At 41.8% G+C, this 25,308-nt stretch overlaps 1 protein-coding gene, 1 long non-coding RNA gene and 1 other non-coding gene across 3 annotated transcripts in view; 1 reads left to right on the top strand and 2 right to left on the bottom strand.

The window, feature by feature from the left end:
* Positions 1–4,217: 4,217 nt before the first annotated feature.
* LOC138918048 (uncharacterized) lies at positions 4,218–6,200 on the bottom strand. Its single transcript, XR_011426930.1, has 3 exons — positions 5,893–6,200; positions 5,373–5,550; positions 4,218–5,275 (listed from the first exon to the last, which is right to left on the bottom strand). It is a non-coding gene; the product is annotated as an uncharacterized lncRNA (long non-coding RNA).
* TRNAR-ACG (transfer RNA arginine (anticodon ACG)) lies at positions 5,895–5,967 on the bottom strand. The gene has a single exon. It is a non-coding gene; the product is annotated as a tRNA-Arg (tRNA).
* SACM1L (SAC1 like phosphatidylinositide phosphatase) overlaps positions 6,187–25,308 on the top strand; it is a 61,100-nt gene continuing 41,978 nt past the window's right edge. The window contains exons 1-2 of the mRNA XM_023620576.2: positions 6,187–6,414; positions 22,506–22,603. Coding sequence (XP_023476344.1) covers positions 6,383–6,414; positions 22,506–22,603 — 130 coding nt within the window. The 5' untranslated portion in view covers positions 6,187–6,382. The remainder of the gene's footprint in view (positions 6,415–22,505; positions 22,604–25,308) is intronic.

The following is a 25,308-nucleotide window of genomic DNA, read 5'->3' as shown; positions in this document are numbered from 1 at the left end:
ACACGGCACCGCTTGCTACACCATGCTGTGGTAGGCATCCCACATATAAAGTAGAGGAAGATGGGCACGGATGTTAGCTCAGGGCCTGTCTTCCTCAGCAAAAAGAGGAGGATTGGCAACAGATGTTAGCTCAGGGCTAATCTTCCTCAAAAAAAACAAAAAACCCCCCACAAAACTGTGAAGAGGGGGCAGACCTGGGCCCGAGTGGTTAAGTTCGCATTCTCTGCTTTGGCGGCCCAGGATTTCGCTGGTTCGAATCCTGGGCATAGACATGACACTGCTCGTCCGGCCATGCTGAGGCGGCATCCCACATGCCACAACTAGAAAGACCCACAACTAAAAAAAATATACACAGTTATGTACCAGGCAGGGTTTGGGAGAAAAAGGAAAAATAAAACCTTAAAAAAAAAACCAAAACTGTGAAGGGTTTCAGAGTTTACCCTACTTGTAAGCTAAATAAGCTAGTATGCCATGGTTTCATGGATCCTGGTGATATCAAGCAGTGGGCTTGCTCTGCTCACTGTGGTCTGAGCCAATTAATCGCAACGAGTTAGGGATCAAGAAAGGAAGTTTTAATTAGATTAGATTAGCCAGCTAATTAGAAGACAGCTGACTAATGTCTAAAAACCCATCTTCAAGGATTACAGAATCTTGAGGCAGTTATATAGGGAAAATGGGCAGTAAGGAGGGGGTTTAGAAATGTACGTGACAGGCTCCAGATCTCCCATTGTTCCTACAGGTGTTCGTTCTTCCTGGAGGCCTTCTTATCTCAGCAGGGGTACATGCACAGGATCAGGGCCGGAAAATTCTGAAAGCCTGCAGCAATTTATAATGATCACATGTTAGAAAGGTTGTAACTAGGAAAGGGTTATTTAGTGTAACAAGATGGCCTCACTTATGTTCACTTACACTGGCAGAAGTTATGAGACTCCTGAGTCAGAGACAAAGGACAGTTTATTACTCACAGCAACAGCAGTAGCATTTCAGTTTATCAGCATTTGCAGTTGTTCCCTGAGCTCCGGTTCCTGCAGGGCCCCATGAAGAGGGCCAGGTGATACCTGCACACGCAGTGGCCTGCGTTGCAAGAGGAAACCCAACCCTAGTGAACCACAGTCTTTTATGATGGGTGATAAGCCTGCCTGACTTTTGCTCCAGAGAGAGACACTGTCTCTACCATCCAAGACTGTTCACAGACATCTTTGAAAAGATAGTCTGGAACTAAGGCAGTTGTGTAGGAATGTGAGAGACCCTTGGAGAATCATTTTCCAAGAATCGGCAGTTTCTTCAACCGAGTCCTTAATACTGAGACTCTTAAGGTCATGCTGCAGTGGCATGCAGTGTCTCCTTCCCTTTTGTGTATGTTGATTTTTTCTAATGAGGTTATGACCAAAGAATCTGAGAGGTGAGTGGCCCTCTAGATTTGAGGCAAGCACGGGCAGGAAGGCAGGACTTGCAGAGTGAAGGGGTTGAGCGTGTGGTTAGAATCCTTGGGGTGAGGGAGATGGTCGGCTACTTGCCTTTCACTGCTCCATGGGCTTGTTTTAGGCTTCAGTTTCGTTCCGGTGGTTGCCAGGTCCCATGTACCAAAGACATGGGAGAGCTGAGAGTGAGGATGCTGATTGTTGTGGTTGTCTTACTTGAAAATAAAACATCTTTTTAAGTGAGGAGAGAAGTTCTTCTGATTTTATAAACATAGGCTGCTGTTTTCTATGACCCTGGTGCTACAAGCGAGGAAAAAATTCAGTCAGGTAAAAGGGTGGTCTGTGCCATGGTGTGCTAGTAAATCAGCTTTTGGGGGGAAAAAAATTAAGCCCTGATTGGGAGTGTTTGCTGGCTTCTATGACGTAAACACTCCCAGGATGGCCAATTTTCAGGCTATCAAAATGACACCCCTGAACTTGGAGCTGGCAAGAGATGGCACAGTCATGACAAATGCTAGCTGGCTCAGGTCTTTGGGCCATTTGGGCTGAAGCAGTGGGGAATCTGGTTTGGTTTGAAATTCCAGGATTGAAGCAGGAGCAACAGTAACAGCTGACATTTATTGGGTGCTCCTCAAATACTAGATACTGTTCCAAGGACCATATTCCTTATAATCCCTCGTTTTACCGACACGGCAGCTGAGACACAGAAGGGTGAAATAACTTTCTAGACGATAAGTACCCAGTAAATAGAGCAGAGATTCCATCCTGGGCAGTCTCACGCAGAGGGAGCTGTTTGACCCTCTGGCTGCTGGGGGCCATAACTTGTCCTTCAGTGTATTTGTTCATTACAGCTACTTAGCCTAACAGACTCATTGTGAGGATGAGGAAGGGCTTCTCGCTGCTCTCTGTTTGGAGACTGTGTTGGTTTCCTACTACTTCCTTAACAAATAACCAAACTTAATGACTTAAAACAACACAAATTTATTATCCTACAGTTCCAGAGAGACAGGCCTTACAGGGATGTTAGCAGAGCTGCATTGCTTCTGGAGGTGCCAGGGGAGAAGCCATTCCTTGCTCTTTTCTCGCTTCTAGAGGCTGCCCACATTCCTCAGCTGCATCACTCTGACTTTGGTTGGCACACCTCCTCTCCAACCTTGCTTCGTTAAGGACTGTTGCAATTACACTGGGCACGCCCACATAATCTAGGATAATCCCTTTGTCTCATGACCCTTAAGCACATCTGCCAAGTCTCTCATACCTTGTAAGAGAAGACACACACAGGCCCTGGGGAGTAGGACAAGACATCTTGGGAGGTGGGCACTATTCAGCCTACCACAGAGGCCAACAAACTTTTTGGGTGGAAATGAAAGAATATCCTGGGGATATTAAGTGCATTTTCTTCAGGCATTGCTAAAAGTAGGGTTTGCATTTTTCCTGGGTTGAAAACAGTAGTGGTTCATACGTAAAAGTGATTTGGACCTTGGACTCTAAGTGTAAAAAAATATTTAGAGTACATCATACTCTGAGAGAAAAAGAAGCCAGAGAGATCTGGTCCAGGAGAAGATCCCAGGTATGTGACAGCCCAAGTGTGCAACACTTTCAGAAGTCCTGGTTATGTAGATACCCCCAGGTGTGTAAGGCAGCCTAACGCAACCCACCACTTGGTTACACACATATTCCTCCAACTGATCCAAGTCCGCAAGGACAGGCTGCTGTGGGCCCTGTGTTGCCCATGGGACCTGGCCCACAGCAGGCCTATGATGGAGAGAGAGAGGGAACACACCCAGTTTGGAGACTTAGCAGGAATGCAGACCCCACAACAGGCAGAATGAATAAAAGTCCATGCGTGGGCGCAGCATTCGGGAGCCACACTCTCCTGTAGAAGTATGGATGTAAAAGTGGGCTGCAGAGAGCATTTGGATGGTACCAACAAGCTTCATCTGTAGCTGGGATTGTTTCCATGGGAAGCCTCTGCAGATTTTGTAAAATATTTCTATTTACATAGGTAACATAATTTTGCTATAGAAAAAACTTGGTAAAGAGGTCAATTTATATTACCTATCCTTGGCTGATTTCTTCTCCTGAATGTTGCTTTCCCTAGAATTCGATTTTGGCTTGTTTAGCATTTAAAAACCCCAAAAGAATGCCTGTTTCTGCCTGGATCAGTTTCTGTTTTTCAGTCTCACTGATGTTGACAGAGGCCTTGGCTTGTGTTACACAATTGGCAAAGAAAGGTCAGGCTTTGTGTCTCTTAGTTCTGCGGTGACAGAATTTCTACATGGTGACGTGTTCAGAGAGCACAGGTGGGAGCTCTCTGCAGGGAGGTGGCTGTCCAGCTGGAAACATTCTTTCCTTAAAGCCTTACGAGATAGGCTGCAACTTAAATCCCTGTTTTATTAAAGGAGAGGAAAGGTCTGGTGAGTAGAATCATCATAGGACTAGAGATGAGGTCTTCTGATTGCTAACTAGCAGGGGAGAAAGGGGTGAGGTGCGTATGTGATCGCCATTCATGCCCGGACAGGGAAGTGGGCCTGAGTCCACTCTGACATGCATTATCCACAGGTGGGACGGCTTTGGGATCAAGAGCCTAGACTCAGGTTGTAACTCAGGCTCTGCCTCCTAATTGCTCAATGATCTTAAGCAAACTTAGTTCCCTCACATGCAAAAATGGGGATAACAACCAAACTTCCCTTAAGGGATTGTTATAAGATTGATTCAATTAGTGCAAGTAAAGAGCTTAGAGCCCATGATTGCTCAATAAGAGCGACAGGCTTTAACCCTTAATTGATCTTTCCATTGGGACGACTAACAAAATTTATTTACAAATGAATTAAAGTAAATGGAAAAAACAATACAAACAAAAAACATTTTCAAAAGAGTACATAGGCAATAGAAGAAACCGTAAAGTAAATCTTGGTAAATTGGAATATATAAAAGTGAAAATTACCCTAGGTTCAAAAGTATTATAAGGAAAAGGTAAATGATAAACTGGAAAAAGATTGTAATGTGTTTGATAGCCAGAATTCATATCCTTAATATATTAAAAAGTCTAACAAATGGATAAGAAAAAATGGAGTACACACATCAAGAGAAAATATATACATCAAGTAATAAGTAAAAGGAAGTTCTGTTTTTCAATTATGAAAATTGCAAAGAAATCATAATGAAATTTATAATACTCAGTGTGGGTTAGCATGCAAGGAAACATGCTGTTGATGGAAGTGTGTATTGGTTTAATTTTTGGGGGGGGCAATTTGAAAATATGTACCAAAAGTCTTTAAAATGTCCATGAAATGGACGTTAAAAATGTCCATCTGATCATCCCACATCTAGAAATTTATAAGACATTCAGAAATAATTCCACAGAGGGTTATTTTTATAAAGTGTTAAACTGACAATAACCCAGATTCCCAACAAAAGGGTAGTGCTTAAAATACCTAGTTCTCCAATGGGATATCTGCAGACAATATTTAATGACCTTAAATCTCAGACAAAAAGCTACGGGGACAAAATGAGGACACAAAGGCATTTCTAGCACAACCCCAAATTTGGAAAAATATGGGTATAGGTATACCCATATTTTAAAAAGTGTGGAAGAAAAAAAAGTCTATGGGAAAAAAATGATGGGATGTAATAATCTCGGGATGGGAATTCGCGTTATTTTTATTCCCAATAACTTTCCGTATTTTACAAATTTTCTAAAATTTCTTCAGGAGGAAAAAACATATTGGAGAGATAATTGATTGATCGATTGGTTGGTTAACGGACAGTGTTCGACGTCTCAGCCATTCCTTAGGTTCGAGTCCCGTCTGCGGTAGACATTTCGGGCCGCCTCAGTTCTTCGAGCCAGGCACCTAGAAAATGGGTAATATACTAGATTATCTAGGGCCTTCTTACTGTAAAAACACCGCTGTTTTAAGGTTTCCCGACGGAATTGGGTGGCCAGGTTACCTCTGGACCCGGAGCTCCGAGGACGGGGTTGTAGACTCCTGACACTTTGCGGACCCCCTCTAACGCGCGCAGGCGCGCTGCAGGGTTTCCTTCTCCGCAGAGGGGTAGAGCGGGAGCCCACCCCATCCTGGGAAACTGGGACTGCGCCGCTTTCCATTTCACCACAGGGGCTTCCGCTCTACGGGAAAAAAGGCCAGAACTGCTGCCTAAAATGCGCTTTTGTGTCATCTGCTAGCTAACCTCGGGCCACAGTACACCCCGACTCCAAAAAGCCACCTTTCCAGGTGTTTTCCTATATGTACCCCATTTACAGAGACTCCTCATGTACTGTACATCGTTAATAAGGCGCTTTGCAATTTACAAACCACCTCACACAACTTCGGGTTCCAAACACAGCTTAAAAGTTGACATTTCGGGCTAAGTAGGGTTAAAATTAAAGATATTCAACTTCTACACTTTAGCCATAGTCCTTTCCAAGGAGATCCTGTAGTCTCAAAAAGAGATGTGGCAAAAAGCACACCTCGAGCCAGCCAGGAGTCGAACCTAGAATCTTCTGATCCGTAGTCAGACGCGTTATCCATTGCGCCACTGGCCCCGTGCTGGCACAACTTGCACTGTAATGTAGATCACCTCTTACACAGCTTCAACACGCTCGTCGACACAACCACGACATCTCTGCCCCTGCGCGAGCCGCCGCGGCGCGGGCCCACGGCTGCCCATGCTCCGCCTTTCCCCAGCAAACGCGCTCCGCCAATCCGCCGCGGCGACGTCTCGCGCTCTCCCCTGCGCTCCAATGCACCGCCTGGGGCAGCACGTCTTGCATTCACTAGTGCGCGCGCACTAAGTTTGTCCACCGCCGCCTCCCGTTCGCTAGCAGGCCGGGCGGGGCGGGCAGAGGGGCGGGACGAGGCCGAGCGCTGCAGCCGCCGTGCCCTGGTGACTGGGGGCGCCGTGGCCCAGGTGGCGGCGCGGGGCGGGCGGAAAGAGGAGGAAGGAGGTGCTGGTGCAGGATGGCGGCGACGACCTACGAGCAGCTGAAGCTGTGAGTCCCGCGGGCCGGAGGCCGTTGACCGAGACGGCCCGAGGGGCGGCGGGCGGGGCGGCAGGTGCGGGCCGCCGGCCTGCGGGAGGACTCCCGAGTCCGGTCGGCGGGCCGGGTGCGAGCCCCGCGCCCTCCCCGCCTTCCTCGCCCGGCGCGGCCCTTCCGGGAGCGTGTGGGCTGCGGCCGCCCCGAGGCCCCGCCCGCGTCGCCGCGGGCCGGGGAGCGACGGTCCCGCCAGCCCTTCCCCGCCCCGCCCGGCCTCGGCGCCCCCGGCGGGACGGCGAAGCTGCCGACCGGCTCCCGGCGCGCCGGGGTCGGCGTTTGGGTGCAGCCCTTCGAGGCGCGCTCCTCCCCACTTTTTTTTGGAGAGGTGGCGGCTAAATTTATCCTTACAGTTTAGCTGAGCTGGAAGGGAAGTTTTTTTCTTATTTTAATGGGCCCAGAGCGGCTGCACCTTTGAGTCCACGCACAAATTGACACACCTTTCTCTCGCTGGGCATCGAAGCCTGCCTGACCAGTCTTTAGGATGCAGGGGAAATGGAAAGTACAGTCAGTACTCGTAAGATCCTGGAAGATTTACTTGGCTTTAAATTTTACACAGCGCAAGCGTAAAGTAGGTTCTTCAGTCCGCATTGACAGCCAGAGGCTAATCGCGGTAGTTTTGGCACCGCAGATTGACTTTTCGGTAAAACCAAGTTCTTGAGGCTTTGAGAAATAAAAAGGCTTTGGTCGTTAGAGTTGTAAGTTAGGTATTTGTAGGGGTTTCGGCTTGTCCTGGATAAATAAAAAACATGTATTTCCCTTAGCATGACCCTCAGCCCTTACACTTTTCTTACCTGTGAATAACTTTCTTCTCCTCACTTTGGTTTTAATGCTTTACCTCGGGACTGTTTGAAAATCCAGTGGCCGTAGACCAAGAATGTCTTTGGCAGCGGAAGCAAATGTAATTCTTGAGAAACTTATTCCTCCCTGAATAAGTTAAAATGTCTTCGTACTTAGGCATTGGTATCACATTTCCTTTGTAGGGATATGAGGATCTCACAGTGTGGTTTGGGCACTTCCTGTGCTCCCCAGAAGCGCAAGCTCACTTAACTTTCTGGAAGGTTCAGTTTAAAGTTAGGGGTGCAGAATTGGAAGTGAGGTGCTCTGCTCAACATCAGATATTTTGCAGGAAGGATGATGATTACTTTTTACCTTTGCCACTTCTGTGTACCGTAATTCTCTTTGAAAAACCCCAGCTGCATGCTTCCCTCCACATTTTCCTCGCCAAGTTTCCTTATTCTCTCCCAGTTTCCCTTTGCAAGGTGATCACTTTGTTGGTGAATGAGTCCCACAAAGTGTTTTTGACTAAGATAATGGCTGGGCAAGTGTTTCCTGTGCTCTGCTTGCTAATTAGGTTATTGTGGTCTATCTGATAGTCACTAAAGAGTTTAATATGATCCTACCCCAGGTCTCAGGTGTGTTTAAGCAGTATGCAGCCCTGGCTTGATGCAGCTCAGCATTAGGTTACGGAATGCAATTGAATTTTCCTGTGGCAAAGATTGAATGGGATGGAGAATTTGAGAGTTACGATTGTTTATGAGCTGCCAAAGAGGCACTAAATTCACCAGTCCAGACCGAAAATAAAAAAAAGAGCTCTATATCTGTAAAAGAGAAAGGAAATTTGGCCCTTAAGTGGTGAGGCTGATGCTTTTGTATTGATTTTTGTGAGAAGTGGAAACTCTACATTTGTTTAGATGAAAAAGGAAATGTGGGGTTATATGAAAGTCCTTCTCTAATTTGTCAGTCCTTCCCTTTTTTCTCCTGGAAAAAAGTGTTGAGCACTTCTGTAAATGTGAAGACACAACTTTTGTGCAACTTTGTTTTTCTTTAGTAAGGAGTTTGTGAGTTGGAGCCTCTGCTCTTCTTCCTTCTTTCTGGCCCTTCCTGCTCTGACGGGTTTTTAGATAGGGCCTCTCACCTAAGGAGTATTCTTTTCTTAGATGCATTTGGAGGTGGAAGTGGTTTCTGATCCATATAAGAATTAGTAGGACATAATAGCCATTTTTTAAAATGTGCCTAGATGTGTGTTTTAACAAAGATCCATACAAGAGATTTAGTATTACTACTGGGTTTATTCAAATATCAAACTGCTTGGAATTTTAAATAATAATTTTTCTATATTATCACATGCGTTTTCTCCAGTTCATCTCTGTCCTGCTATCAAGTTCACCTTCCTAATGCCCTGGTTTCATCCTCTGCTCCTCTGTTTACAATTTCATCTTACTGACCGATAGAATTAAGCTCACATTTCTTAGCCATCTGTATTCTAGCTGCTTCACAATCTATCCCTAACTTTATTTCACGTAACTGCCCAATGCTTTTTTCCCCTACTCTACCAGAGTTGGCCACCCTCTTTTAACTTCAAGCTTGGACTTCTTTTGATCCTTCTACCCAGAATGCCTTCCTCCCCTCTCCCCCTCTTTACACGCTGATCACATCCATGGTAGAGCTGAGAGCCCTCAGGCTTTTTTAGTCAGAACAGACTTAGATTCAAATCCTGACCTTGCTGGTTGCTTTGTGTCCTGGCCATGTTACTTAGTATCTCTGAATCAGTTTTTCATCTGTAAATGAGAATTTACTACTTCACAAGATTGTTTTAAGGATTGAAAGAGAGTGTCAGTGAGATATCTAGCATACTTAACAGATACCTTCTCTGAGAAGCTTTTTTTTTCCCCACATCTTTCCCTTTACTGAGCTCCCATAACAGTCTACTGTCACAGGGACTAGGCACCAGACATCCACATGTTTGCTCATTTTGTCTTCGGATTGATAAACGGTGTATTTACTGTCTCGTGGACAAGAGGACTGAAAGAATCATCGATCCATAGCACTGTTTGAACCACTCACTCTGCCGCCTAGAAATGGTGAAATCATTAGATAGACTTTGTTTCTCCAGCTAGGTTGCAAATATGTAGAACACATTAGACATACCTTAACACTTTGCTTTCTTCTCTAGTCCTCAGTTCCTAGCATAAAGGCTTGTGCAGAGCAGGTCCTCAGTGAATCACCTGAGTAAATGGAAAGAACCTGGCAGTGTACAACACCTGCCAGTACTTCAAAAAGAACACAATCTGGGGCAATTTGGAATGTATTCTTTTGAAGTGGCAGCAGCTTAAGTCATTTCGTGCACAGTGTTGTCTTTCCAATGCCTCTGTGAAGTCATAGGTTGATGTATATCCTCCATCATTGTTACAGACAGGGAAGTAATTGCCCTTGGCCCCACCAGCGGGTCACACAGCCAAGCCATGGCAGAACCGGCCTTGGAACACGGCAGGCCCAGTGTCCACTGATCTTTCCATTACACTGCATTATTCAAATTACCTTTTTTTTCTCTTATCAGATTGCTCTTGCCTTAGTCCTTGGACATGTCTGGTGCAGAAATGAGTCACTTGTAATTGAAAATAGTTGGCGTGTTCATATGCATTTTGAATACAGAAAACAATATTGATTTGTTCAGAATTTAAAATTCATACTTTTTAAACATCCAGGAAGTTCTAAATATACTGTTTTACGACTCCTTTTTTCTTTTTAAACCAGTCAAGTAGGCGTGGATAATGTCAGACAATGATAAATTTGAAATGACAAAACAATTAGAACAGAAATCCGTTATTGGAAACATTTAAAGCCTGTTTTTTTCTTTTAAAAGGTTAGCTGAAAGAGGTGTATGGCAGGAAATCCTTTAGAAAGTGAATCAGGCTGCAGCTTGCCTCTGAAGAAACCTTTTTTCCTCTGTTAGGAAGTCTCCTTTCTTCTTACAAGATTGTCATAGCTGTGAGGTCAGTGGGGGCAGATGCGGTGCAGCCCTGAGGACAGGTGTAAACTAAGCTGCACTGTGATGAAGACGTTAATCTATCCAGTAGAGTGAATGTTCACATTATTCACGCATCTCTCTGTAAGGAATGATGGAGGGAAGCTAAGAGTATCCTCATAAATTTAGGCACAGATGATATGGAGTTTGTATCCAAGGCATTAGTTGGTTTGGGGCTTCAGGGTCTTGGTTAGCGCCAGGCTGCATTAGATCACTTGCGGTGCTTGTTTTAAATGCGTGTTCTGAAGCCCCATGTTAGGCCTGCTGAGTGAAAATCTCTCAGAGTGGGGCCTGGGTATCTGCAAGTTTAGCTGTCCGGATAGTTCTTAAGCACTCTGCAGGGTGCGTTAGGGCTGGGCCAAGCTGAGTGAGGCCAGAGCATACTAGTAGAAAACATTCTTTGGAGGGCCTGGGGCTCTGGAAGATTTTGCTGTGGATTAGAGTTTCAAATTAGGTGGTGTTCAGGCTTGGTCCTATGATGGAGTCTTACTTTTATTTTTATTTATTTTTTTAGATTTCTTTTTCGTTTTTGCTTATTTTTTTATTTGAGGAAGATTAGCCATGAGGTAACATCTGCTGTCAACCCTCCTGTTTTTTCTGAGGAAGACTGGCCCTGAGCTAACATCTGTGCCCATCCTCCTCTACTTTATATGTGAGACGCCTGCCACAGCATGGCTCATGAGTGGTGCATAGGTCCGTGCCTGGGATCTGAACCGGTGAACCCTGGGCTGCTTAAGTGGAGTGCATGAACTTAACCGCTGTGCCGCCAGGCCAGCCCCAAAGAAGTCTTATTTTTAGAGAGAGTTTTAGGATGTACAGAGAATAGGAAGTGGGTGGGACCTTGGGGTTTTGAGGAAGAAGATGGAATCAAAATGAATTGACTTCCTAGAAATATTGGCTGGGTTTGGCATCAAGTTGGACTCCTGCATTGTCTGAGATGAACCTGGGCTGTGGGAGACGTGCCCAGCCAGTGGCTCAGTGATGGGGAGACTGCTGGGACCCAAAAGGAGGATGGATGAGGGGTGATGAGAGGAGCACCATCTGGGTATGGGCATAGTGGGCTCCGAGGACTTTTCTTTACTTATTTTTTCCTTTTCTCGTCAAATCTAGTAAACTGTTGTGCCTATATGTTTTCAACGAGAGATATGGTAAATTTGATCATTTAGCCTTTAATTTTGTAAGATTTTTGAGGAAAAAACTTGCTACAGTTTTGTGACATGGCTATGCAAATAGTAATTTTATTTTAAATTGTAGAAACATATAACATAAAATTTATCATCTTAGCCATTTTTAAGTGTACAGTTCATTGACATTAAGTACATTCACATTGCTGTGCAACCATTACCACCATCCATATCTAGAAGTGTTTTCATTTTGCAAAACTAAAACTCTGTACCCATTAAAACAATCTGCCATTCCCTCTCTACCCAGCCTCTGGCAACCCTCATTCTACTTTCTATCTGTCTCTGAAAGGTAACACCTGGCAAAGGTCCCATAGCCCTTGGGCTAGAACTCTACCTTGATCCACAATTACTCTTATTTTTGTTTCTGTTGTTTTAACACATTTTTAAAAACTTAATGTTTAGTCTAATACCTGTATATGGTTTGAAAGTAAACAATGCTTATACTAAAAGAGCACCCTTCTGTACTCCCAGTTGCCACTGTCCCAGAGTCATCTACTTTCAACTTTTTGAGCATTTTCTTCTGGTATTTTACTCCGCATTTCTAAACAACATGGTTACGTGTACTGCTGTTTCTTGATTTGTTTTCAGTTTTAGTGATGACTTCTTACTTCAGAAGATGACAATTTAACTTAGTACCTGTCTCTCTTTTCCTTGCCTATCCCCTCAATGTAGTTATGGTAAGATATTCAGTGTTCACATTGTTATGATCTTGTAGATATGGTTCAGATGAAGTCAGTAGTATATTATTATTACATTTCTCTATAAAAACGTTTGTTTTTCCTTGGAATTAAGAAGTGCCTTTTTTCTTCTTATTTACTTGACTTTTTTTAATGTACCTGTCACTGATTCATCTTCAGTTTCTGTGACAGCAGTAAAACTCCTCTCAGATGTCTCAGGTAGCTGTGGACTCATTGTTTTCTCTGAGCTCTCCCTCTGGAGCTCTCTGCCCCCCCCCCCCCCCCCCCCCCCCCCCCCCCCCCCCGCTTTGGTCTGGACTTGCCGTTCTTTAGGCCTGTTGCATAGCTGTTGTCCTGGAACCACTGTCATGAGAATTTCTTTCACCTCTCTCTAGTTTTGGACTCCAAGTCTAACTCTGTTGATTTACTACATTTTAATGAAACGCTCTTTCCTTCTAAGAAAGAGGGAAAGAGAGGTATCTTTTGAGACATCGCACATCTGAAAATATTTTCATTCTATCCTCACACTTGTTTGATAGTGTGGCGGAGTCTAGAATTCTCACTTAGAAATTATCATCCTTTGGAATTTTAAACTCCTTGCTGTTGAACAGTCCAGTAGTGTGTCTGTTGAATATTTCAATGCTTCTTTCTCTTGATTTTTTCCCCCTGGAAATTGTAGGATTGTCTCTATATGGTGTTTTGAAGTTTTATACTTAATGTGCCTGGTGTTTGTCTTTTCCATTTATTTGATGGGCTTTTTCCATCCGGAAATTTGTCCTTTGGCTTGAGTTTTTTTGATGTTTTGTGCTTTTTGCACTATTTCTTTGATAATTTCTTTCCTTTTTTGCGTGGGCTTCTGGAATTCCTGCTAAATAGATGTTAAACATCCTTAATCGAGCCCCTTTCTCTCTCCTCCTTCCCCACTTCTCTTTCTTTCTCTCCTCCTTCATCCCCACCTTCCCCCTTCCCCCTCCTCCTCCTCTTTCCTTCTTCCCCCAGCCTTCTTCCTTCCTATGCCTTCCTGTTTTACAGCTCTTATCTTTTTATTCTGTTCTCAAGGAGACTTCTTCACTTTCATCTTTTCAATCCTTTTGTTGAATATTCAAATTATTATTTCTGCTGTCAGTCCGAGAACATGTTCTTGCTTTCTGAATGTTCTTTTTTTGTAGCGCTCTGTTCTTGTTTCATGAATACAATGTCTTCTCTCTGAGGTTATCAATTATAAATGTATTTTGAAATTTTGTTCTGTTCTCAGCATAGTTTGTTTACCCAAAGTTATTTTTCTGTTTGTTTTGAGCTTTATCTTCTGTGATGGAACCTTTTTTCAAATATCTGGTACTCCTTGGTTGTCATTTCATGTTTAATAATGAGTCACTAAAAAATTGACTGGAAGGTCTGTTCGTGGGTCAGGACTTGTCAGTGGTGGCCTTCATTCTAGGTGATTGTGCGGGAACTCAGCTCTTTCATTGGGGTGAGTGAGGGCTAAAGGTCGGCAGTTGCAGATCTTTTCTTTTGGGCCAATAGGTTTCTTCAGAGACAGTTTTCAAAGCTCCTGTGGGGGTGCGGGAGGGGGATGATGTAAACTTGGCCACCAGCATTCTGGGAACCTGACAGGAAGAGGGTTGCATGATTTTCCTAATCTTTCCCAATGACATTCTTCATGAACAAAGAATCCTAAAATTCATTTGGGGCAACCAAAGACCCCGAAGTGCTAAAGCAGTCCTGAGGAAAAAAGAAAAAAGCTGGAGGCATCACAATCCCTGACTTCAAAATGTACTACAAAGCCATAGTGATCAAAACAGCATGGTACTGATACAGAAACAGACACACAGATCAATGGAACAGAACTGAAAGCCCAGAAATAAAACTGCACGTATATGGACAGTTAATCTTCGACAAAGGTGCAAAGAACATACAATGGAGAAAAGACAGTCTCTTCAATAAATGGTGTTGGGAAAACTGGACAGCCACATGCAAAAGAATGAAAGTAGACCATTATCTCATGCCATACACAAAAATAAACTCAAAATGGATCAAGGACTTGAAGATAAGTCCTGAAACCATAAAACCCCTGGAAGACTCTTTGACATTGAACATAAAGGATCTTTTTGAAAACCATGTCTTCTCAGACAAGGGAAACAAAAGAAAAAATAAACAAGTGAGACTTCCTCAGACTAAAGAGCTTCTGCAAGGCAAGAAACTAGGATCAAAACAAAAAGACAACCAACCAAGATTAAACCGATTCAGTCCCTTTCCTCTTCCCTCACTAAGTTGTTTTTCTCACATCTTATTCCATCTTGTGTTATGAGTTCGTGGTTGAAATGACCTGATTATGTTTGTTTTTGGTATTTTCCCTTCGCTTTGTCTTTAATGCTATACTTGAGTATTTGCTCTCCTGCTGTGATTCTACCTATTTATCTCCTTACTCCATGCTTGTAACCCCTGTCTCCCCTTTTTTTTTCAGGTATTAAGGGCCTTCTTGAGGATTTTTTGTGTGTGGGGCAGTCTCATGGCTATAAACTCCCTTAGCTTATGTTTGTCTGGGAAAGTTTTCATTTATCCATCATATCTGAAGGATATTTTCACTGGATAGAGTATTCTTGGCTGAAAGTTTTTGTCTTTCAAAGATTTGAATATGTCATTCCAGTCTCTCCTAGATTGTAAGGCTTCTGCAGAGAAATCCACTGAAAGCCTTTGTAGGTTATTTTCTTCTGCCTTGCTGCCCTTAGTATTCTTTCTTTGCATTCGCTTTTGCCACTTTCACTACTATATGCCTTGTAGTCGGTCTTTTTACATTGACATATTTAGGAGATCTGGCAGCCTCTTCCACATGGCTTTTCATCTCCTTCCCTAGGTTTGGGAAGTTCTCTGCTAGTATTTCTTTGAACACAGTTTCTGCTCCATTCTTCTTCTCTTCTCCTTCTGTATACCTATAATTCTTATGTTGCATTTCCTAATTGAGTTGGATATTTCTTGGAGACTTTTAAAATTTCTTTTTAGTCTTAGTTCTCTCTCCTCCTCTACCTGGAGCATTTCAACATGTCTGTCTTCAATTATGCTGATACACCCCTCTATGATGTCTGTGTGAGCATTCAGGGAATCTGTATTTTGTTTATTTCTTCCATCGTGTCTTTCATCTCTAATATTTCTGATTGATTCTCCTTTATAGTTTCAATCTCTCATGAAGTAGCTTCTGAACTCATTGAATTGTTTCTCTACATTGTCTTTTAACTTGAGTTTTTTGATGATAGCTATTTTGAATTCTTTGTCATTTAGATTACATATTTTTGTGTCCTTAGGTACTTGTCATTTTTTCTCTGGTCTGGAGAACTAATATAATGTTTGATATTGCTAGAGGGAGTGGCTCTGTTTTTTTGCATCCTGGTGTTATTTGATCACATTACCGCCTCTCACCACGGGGTGGGGGTCAAGAGCCCCATGTTCTGAGCCCTCTCCCTGCAGCTGAGATCCCAGGGGCTGGAGCTGCGCTGGGTGGCTGAGGGGGAGGGACTCTTTCTCCTGCATGCTTTCAGGGTTTTCTCGCTCTGCTCTCACTATCTGCTCTCCTGGGGTGTTGGCTTGATAAGGTCACCACACCACGAAAGCTTTTGCCCGGGTAGAGGTCTTCCCTCTAGGCTGCAAGGGCCCTCGGGGGGTCCTTGATGTTCCTGTGTCTCCTTCCCTGTTTCTTCCCTCTAGGAGGCCTCCCCCTGTCCCAGATTGCAGCCTGTATGGGAGGGAGTGAAGTTTTCTCTTACCCTGTTCCACCTCCTCTGAGGGGGGCTCTAGCCTCTCTGCCCTGCATCGTATGGCTGCGTGGGTCTCTCAGATGTTTTTTGTGTTGTGTTTGGATGTCCTCTGTTGGAGTATGAATGTCCTGTCCATTGTATGTTGGAGGGGAGAGATTACTGGGGAAGCTCACTCAGCTGTGATGCTCTAATCATCTTTTTATATTAAGAATAACATTAGTTATTAAAGAAGTAACATACTATTTGTGTGGAGAAGTAAATTGTGCTAACTCTGTCTCCCCAATTATAGCTGTGAGCTTAGAAGAACATAGACCCCTGAGCAGTATGAAGAGGAGTATAATAACTGTGGACTCCACTCTGCTCAGGACTGTGTAGCCATCCTCGCATTTTATCTGAAGCCTGTTAACTTGTCTCAGATGTAAGACTAAAGCAGCTGAGAAGGGGCAAAAATGATGGCTTTGTCCAGAGACTAAAGACAGCAAAAGAGTTAAACAAAGCCCAGTGGTCTGAGGTCGTTTAGTAATAGAACACTGCTGCTGTTCTCTGGAGCCCGTTAGTGCTGGGCATATCACATGTGTTCTCTTGTTTACCCTCTGCTATCACTTACCTCTTTCTAATGGAGAGGAGGCTGAGCTGGGAAGTTCAGTGGTTTGTTTAGCGACTCATGATAGTAAGCATGGAGTTGGAATTCACACCAGGTTTATAAGAGTTTAAATTCTGTAATTTTTTCATGATACTATATTACTAGAATTTGAAGGCATCATCTTTTGGTAGGATGGCACAGAAATGGTGTGTTCAAAATAGACCCTAGTCAGTCAAGGAAACATTGTTACTTAGATTAAGAAACTAGGAAAAACCTTGGTTTAATAAAATTTAAGACTTTTCATTAAAAATGGTTTTTAAGGGGCTGGCCCTGTGGCGTAGTGGTTAAGTTTGGCACACTCCACCTCAGTGGCCCTGGTTCATGGGTTCGGATCCTGGCTGTGGATATACACCACTTCTCAAGCCATGCTGTGCAGCAGCCCACATACAAAGTAGAGGAATGTTGGCACAGATGTTAGCTCAGGGCTAATCTTCTTAACAACAACAACAACAAAAAGTAAAGTTTTTAATAAGTTTTATCACTTGGAAACCCAAACACCAGGTATCAAAAAATTCAGTTGAGGGGTTGGCTCTGTGGCCAAACAGTTAGGTTCACGCACTCTACTTCAGCGGCCCGGGGTTTTCCCAGTTTGGATGCTGGGTGGGGACCTAGCACTGCTCCTCAAGCCATGCTGAGGTGGCATCCCACATAGCAGAACTAGAAGGACCTATAACTAGAATATATAACTACGTACTGGGGGGCTTTGGGGAGAAAAAGAAGAAAAAAATGATTGGCAACAGATGTTATATCAGGTGTCAATCTTAAAAAAAAAAATTCAGTATCTCGTTGAGATATTGAATGAGGGAAGCATCTCATTCCTTAATGCCAGGAAGATAAAGTGTTTCTGTTGGTGGATGTGTTTTGGCCAGGGGTTAATGTGAAAGTTATTTCATTCTACAGGGGATTTGATCACTGTATTAGTTTTCTACTGCTGCTCTACCATATTACCATAAACTTGGAGATTTAAAACAACACAAATGTATTATCTCATACTTTCTGTAGGTCGAAAGTCCAACCAGGAGTCTCACTGGGCTAAGATCAAGGTGTCAGCAGAGCTGCATTCCATACCGGAGGCTCTGGGGAAGAATCCACTTACAAGCTCATTTAGGGTGTTGACTGAATCCACTTCCTTGTAGTTATGGGACCAAGGTCCCTGTTTCCTTGCTGTCTGCTTGGGTCCACCCTTAGCTTCTGGAGACCTCTTCTATCCTTGCATGTGGCCCTGTTATCTCAGGAGCTATCAACAGCTTGTCAAATGCTTTTCATGATTGAAATCTCCCCTTCCCCTTCTGCCACAGCTCTGACTGACGCTTCTGTCCTCTTCTGCTTTTAAGGACTCATGTGATTACATCGGGCCCACCCTGACCATCCAAGATAATCTCCATATTTTAGGGCCAGTAGATCAGTAACCTTAATTCCATCTGCAGGACAGTGCCTCAGTTGAATGAATAATCAGGAGATGGGGATCTTGGGGGGACATTGTTAGAATTCTGCTTATCACAATCACTTCTAAAATGAAACTTAATGTCTGCAGTTTAATTGTTCAAACTTTTAGCTATGCAAAGTGAAAATGATTTCTGGAAGAAGTGGCAGGGTGTAACCAAGATCTCATGCTGTCTTTTTAAAGCTGACATTGTCCTTTATCCTAAAAGCTTTTTTCTTGTTATAGACTTATAACTCTACAAATAAATCATGGAAGACATTCATTTATAATTTTTATTCAAATTTTTTTTTATTCCGGGATATTTGTGTTTGATAAATCAGAGCTCTGTTTTATATAGTCTTGATATTTTGGGTGAGGATTTACTCCTAATACGCAACTCTGGTTTCTTATTTTGGAATGTAATTTTCTCTCAGATTTGCTTTTGTCATGTTATGATTTGAAGAATATATTTCTTGTAAACATGCAAATTTACATTGGTGTGAATTCTATCCACATATGTTGGAAAATAATTATCTTAGTTCTTTAAGTATTAAGAAACTTGGAATTATGTTGAGGAAAGCAGACTTCTCATTGCAATTCTGGAGCCAAAATGTGCAACCTGAGTATTTTTACTTTTTGGAATAGCACTATTGGAATAATTATACCTAATTAAACATATATAATTATTAGCTTAATACAATTGAGAATAGATATGAATTACAGTTATATAGCTAATATGTTGCTGTTCAGGTATCCTAGTTACCTATGTTCAAACAATATATTTAAATTAGGATATAATTTGATTTCAGAATCTTCCTGTCAAAACTAAATTGCTCAGATATTGTCTGTGTGATATTGATACCTTCCGTTATGTTATTTGTTTAAAGCATGAATTGAATAACGTTCTGGTCCTGTGTTCAGAGTCCTGTCATGACAATTTGCAGCTTTTCTCCCTTCTCTGTTAAAGAATGTTTTCGTTAATGACAAAAAGTTATACTTATGAGTCAGCCTTTGTATGCTCTGCCGAAGTACTTCATAAGTGCTCACGGCTTCTCACTGCTCCTGGGGTGTTAGGTAAGCATCCTCATCCCCAGGCGTAGTGAAGGGCAGAGATGTCTCCTCTTGGTTCACGGTTGTGCCAGGAGGTTTTAAAGGTTGTTTCATTTAATCTTCAAGAGGATTGACTACTGCCCCCTCCCCCAAATCTCCCGACCCTACCTTTATTTTTTTTCTGGTGTTCACCATTGTCTGAAATCACTGATTACTTGCTTGTGCACTGATTTCTTTCCCATTAGAATGTAAGCTCTGTGATCCAGGGACTTTATACCACCAGTACCTAGAACAAGGCACGGCATGGAAGAGGCACTCAGAACTTGGCGAGCGTTACATAGCTGGTAATTAGTAAAGTCAGAATTAGCACCTCTGTATTTTTTACAGCAAAGCCTGAGGCCTTGTGAGTGTAACTACTCCTAATGCAGTGCTCTTATAATTTGTTAAAGTAGTGTTTTGACTAGAGGCTTATGATCAGTTATGTGAGCCTTGGGTTTTGATTTCCCCTGTAAACAGGGCCTACGTGTGTTTGTTGATTGTGATTCTGGATGGTTGCTTTGACATTACTGAGACTAGAACACTAAAGCAGCATTGGCAATAGACTGTTTCTTATCAATGCTGTAATCATTATTTTAGAAGTAAGATAACAGAAGAGAGATTCTTTATTATTCCTGTGAACCTTATAAAAAGAACTCACGAAGTTTCTTAGGATATTACAGGTAGGACAGGATGTTCTGTGATAGCACCAGCCATTGTATGAAAGCATTTCATGTGACTCTTTCACCTCTTGAGCCTCTGTAAGCCCCAAAGAATGAAGTGGGACATCTCCTGCAGCACAGACACTTAGACAGCCTTTAAGATTGGGCGTGTGGAGGGACTTTAAAGAATGAGGCTTATCAAAATGCCATCTGATTTAGAGACAGCACTTTTTTCAAAAGGTTTTATAAAGTCTTGTTTTTTAGGTCTGCTTTGTATTTTAAAAAACTTTTTTTATTTGTTGTTTGTTTTTTATTTATCACCTACCTCCTAGTCCCTAGTGCTTGTGTAATGTTTAGCATATGACTTACCCTTAGAGTGTAACTTATGCTTGCAGAAAGCATCCTCTGCAGATATGGTTGATATGTTGGATTTTTTTTGAATGATTTAAGGCTAGAGATAACTACTGTATGAGTAGACTGTCCAGAAGTTTGTTGTATTTCTTTTTGTTTGTTTTAGGACCTCCCACTTTGTTTTCTTTTTATAGCTTTATTGAAGTATAGTTCACATACAGTAAACTGCAGGTATTTAAAATGTGCAGTTTAGGGGACGGCTCCATGGCCGAGTGGTTAAGTTCATGCACTCCGCTGCGGTGGCCCAGGGTTCAGATCCTGGGCGCAGACATGGCACCGCTCGTCAGGCCACGTTGAGGCAGCGTCCCACATCCCACAACTTGAAGGACCTGCAACTAAGATATACAACTATGTACAGGGGGGGTTTAGGAAGATAAAGCAGAAAAAAAAAAGAAAATGTACAGTTTGATACATTTTGACATATTTTTACTCCATGAAACATCATCAGCAGTATCAAGGTAGTGAACACATCCATCACCCCTGATAGTTTCCTTGTGCCTGTAATCCCTCCCTTTTTTCCCTTCTGCACAAGTTAAACATGTAACTACTGTATGATCCAGCCATTCTACTTCTCGATAGTCACCCCAGAGAAATGAATGCGTGTGTCTGCCTTAAGCCTTGTATGAGAGTGTTCATAGAACCTTCATTCAGAATATCCCAAACTGGAAACGACCCAGATGTCCATCAACGAGTGAATGGATAAACAAATTATGGTGTATCCATAAAATGGAATACTATTCAGCAATAAAAAGGAGTGAACCATTGTATTTAGTTTGAATTGGAGTATTTGAAACAGATTTGTCTTCTTTGTTGCATTTTTCTTGATTTGTATTAAAATTGATTTTCATTATCTTAGCATCTCCCCCCAAATGGAGGAAACTAGTGTAATATTAAGAAGTTAGTTATAGGGGCTGGCCCCGTGGCCGAGTGGTTAAGTTCGCGTGCTCCGCTGCAGGCGGCCCAGTGTTTCGTCGGTTCGAATCCTGGGCGCGGACATGGCATTGCTCATCAAGCCACGCTGAGGCAGCGTCCCACATGCCACAACTAGAAGGACCCACAACAAAGAATATACAACTATGTACTGGGGGGCTTTGGGGAGAAAAAGGGGAAAAAAAATAAAAAAAATCTAAAAAAAAAAAAGTTAGTTATAGATGAACTATAAAAAGATGTAAGTTATGTTTGGATAATTAAGGGTTGATTATTCCTCTGAAAACTTATAGTCAAAAATGGTCCATACAGTTTGTTCTGCTACAGGACTTGTTTCTATAAATTGAATTGCCTATTCACGATTGGTACCTAAGAAGTGATGTCAGTGATGGTTGTGTGGGTTCAGATAAGATTTTTCATAGGCAAGGGGAGTGGAAAGAGGGAGTAGAATTAAGAAGGAAAGGAACAAGCCCTCAGGTTGACTGCTGCACAGACAGAAATTCTTTCAAGTGTGGTTTAAGAACAATTAAGATGAGTTCCTGGGGAAAAAACTAGTTCCCGCCCCAGCCTTGGTCAGCTTCTGGAGTGTTGTACTTTCTCCTGCGCCCACCTTCACAGCCTCAGTCTGCATTGTTTTAGCACTTGTAAATCTGCATTTGTACTTTATTATTTCTGTTAGTTGTTAATATTTCCAGCAGCAGCCCCTAACCATGCTAAACTGCCTGTCTGGGTTGTCCAAGTTACCTCCGGTGGAACCACGTCTTGTTTTTGTCGGACTCTGGTTACAAAGTTGCGTAAATTTTGAGTAGTCTGTCCCGACGCGAACTTTACTTCCTTTATTTTTTATTTTGCAGAATGTGAAGTTTTTTTCAGGAACACGTATGTGACATTCTAACCAAAAAGCACCTGAATGTTCAAGTAGTTTACTTTGAACCATTTTCTGAAAATGTTTTATTAAAAATATGTTTCTTAGTATTTTTAGCTAATACTTAGATCTTGCTTACCAAGTATCAGATGTTCCGAGTACTTATCAAAGATTAGCTCACTTTATCCTCACAACAGTGCAGTTTGATGAGTCTGGTATTATCTTTATTTCATGGCTAAGAGAACCGAAGGACTGAGAGAATGAGTAACTCGCCCAAGGTCACACCACACAGATAGTCTGGTTGTGTAGACTGTGCCCCTGAATACTATGCTACATTCCCTTCTCCACCATGTTGGATATAAAGATTAGATTTTGTTATGATCTTCTTGTGTAAGTCAAATTGGTGGTTTTACACAAATTAAAACCTTGTCAGCATTAAATATATAAGTGAAAAGAGTTGCAGTGAATGTGTGAGGACGACACAACAGCTTCATCTGTTCAGAAGCTGGGAAAAGGATGTCAGATTTAAACACTGCTGAAATTGTGTTAATAAATATTTCAGAAGTTTTCATTTCACTTGGTTTGGTTATTTATGGTTTTAAATTTCTTCTTAGGCATATCACACCTGAAAAATTTTATGTGGAAGCTTGTGATGATGGAGCAGATGACGTGCTTATCATCGACCGCGTGTCCACAGAGGTCACCCTCTCAGGTATTTTACAGCCAGATTCGGAAGTGCCTGAGCAAGATTTTATACCTAAGTTGCAGTGATTAAAATAAATTTATCAGAACTATGTCAGTGTGTGGATCTCTGGGGGTCTTTTTGTAAAATTTAATTCTTGCTACCTTGTTTGATTTTTGTGCACTAATTTTATGTTTTCTCCTTTTTATGAAAAGGAGAAATGATCTTGACAATTTTAGGTAGCATTTTACTATCTGAGGATTTAAAAACATAATTATTTCTTTATTTGTTCCCTTATCTGTATTCTATCATGATTGATTTTGTTGATGTCTGAGTTCCTTTCTAGCCGTAAGATTTAAGGTATTTGAATGTAAGAAAGTTGTTTTAGCATCGTGTGGAATTTTAGCAGCAGCTTTTGTTTTTGAAAATATTCATGACTGTGAGGATAATTTAATAAATGAAAATAGTATATGCATCAGTGGAGGATAATTTAATAAATGAAAAATAATGTATACATCACTGACTAAAACTTGTGGTTTAGGCAAATGATGTTCCTAAGCTTTATCTATCTGTCTTATCTATCTGTCCAGTTATAGTTTGGTTTTGCTTCTCAGGAGTATGAAAAACAATTTTTTTTCAATTGTGTGGAACACTGATTTCTGACCAGCTTAACATAAAATAGTTTTAGTGACAAATTAATGTGCCATGTGATATCACATTTAGAATTTCGTATTTCATTTGTTTAAAAATTTACCTCTAGAGAGAGTTCTGTATTTTTTTCTTAAGTACAATATTTGAGTAACCATAGAGTAGACATTCAGTAAACAGTAAATATCCTTTGAAGGGGTAAAGTGAAATGTGAACATATTTTGCAGAGGATAGTAAAGTGTTAGAAAGATATGACTAAATTTCCACTTCCTTGGTTATGTGGTTATTCTGGTCAGAACCATATATAGTTTTCCTTTGACCAAATGGAATTAGAGCTCTGTTTTAGTTTGATAATTTGGCGTTGCCTGTGTCTGTTGCTTGGTGGCTGCTCTCTCAAGGTAGCCTGTTTTTACCTGATGTTAGTGCACTTTTCCTCGATTTTAATCACACTCCTTTGTCTTGTATTGATACAACCTAGTGTCTTATAAAATCTTTGTATGGATGCAGTATTTTCAGTTATTTTTGGTCTTTTAGTGACATTTTATTTGTAGGTAGAGATTGCAGACCCATTTGAATGGACAAAGCTAAAAGTCCTGGATAGTTTGGATGTGAAGATGCTACCAAGCAGTCAACAGGAGAGACATGAAGAGATAGTGGGACTGAAGCCAGTGAGGATGAGGGGCTGCCTCCCTCGCAGTTTCTCTACCAGTTTCTTTTTACCGTTGGGAATACAGACCATTGCCACAGAAAGAGGGATTTTTTTCCCCATGAAAAACTAATATATTTTCTTAGGAATTATTGTACTTTTATTGCCATTACACTCCAGTTAATATAACTTAAAGCTTGATCATTATTACATTTAAGTTTATCAAATGATCTCAGTATATTCAGGATTTTCTCTGAGCTTTTTCACTGCACTGGTATTCCCATATTTCATGTTAATTAATTGTGACATAGCATTGCTAAGTAAAATGAATTATTGAGAGAAACAGAAGTGAATTTTAGACATAGTTCAGAATTAATTAATCCAGAATAACAGGACTGTTTTAAGAAATAGACCTTGGGTTGAGCCAGCCCTGACGGCCTAGAATGTTCGGCATATTCAGCTTTGGCGGCCTGAGTTTGGTTCCTGATTGTGGAACCACACCACTCATCTGTCAGTAGCTGTGCTGTGGCAGTGGCTCACATAGAAGAACTAGAAGGACTTACAACTAGAATATACAACTACGTACTGAGGCTTTGGGGAAGCAAAGAAAAAGAAATAAGACTTGGGTTTACAGCAGTGTTTCAAAATGGGTTCCAGATGATAATTAAACTGTGACTGAAAGAAAAATTTATAGCCACGTAAGTTTGGGAAACCTTGAATTAAACAGTGGAACAACTTTCTTTTACTGTAGGCCTTCTCAGAGCCTTTATTTTCCACTCTGTTGTGACTCTTTCTGGGAGAAGGAACAGAGGTAATAGGGATGTAGCAAAATAAGCTCATTTGACTGGGAAACCCTACCTCCCCCCTTTTTGAGGCCTTATTCCCTAAACTAAAGTTCTACAAAGTAAGTTTTGTGAAATACAGTGGCTTAAAGTTTAACAATTGAGAAAGGACCGCTGTAATCTAAGCTACTCTTGTTATTAAGGGCAGTATTGATAAAATCACAGTTGATGGTGATGCCTCACTGCATACCTGTGTAGATCACTGTTAGACACTAGGAGGAGGCCTTTCCTTGCTCCTTCCTCCCTAGGATATTTGCCTGCATTTCCCACATTCTTAGACTGGATAGGAAGTAGTTTTTTGCATTGCAGTAGTAGCATGTAGAGATTAAAATCTTGTCTCAACCCTCCCTTTCGTTTACTTTCTAATTCTCTTAAAGGGATAGGGACTTAGTTTCTGGGAAAACATTGAATAAATTTGGTTGAAAATTGACATTAGAAATAATCTGCAATTTACTTGATGAGGCTGCTGAAGCATGTTACTTTTGGCACCGTATTCTAGACAGGCAGAGACGGTTATATGTAACGTGGACATCTTTATTTTATATTCTGCCAAAATGTAGGTCTAACACTAATGAAGGAATATTGCTTTCTTAGAGCAA

Source organism: Equus caballus, chromosome 16, assembly GCF_041296265.1.
Source record: "Equus caballus isolate H_3958 breed thoroughbred chromosome 16, TB-T2T, whole genome shotgun sequence".
Taxonomy (NCBI): domain Eukaryota; kingdom Metazoa; phylum Chordata; class Mammalia; order Perissodactyla; family Equidae; genus Equus; species Equus caballus.
Note: the sequence above shows the minus strand (reverse complement) of the source record. Positions and strands in the feature narration are given on the sequence as shown.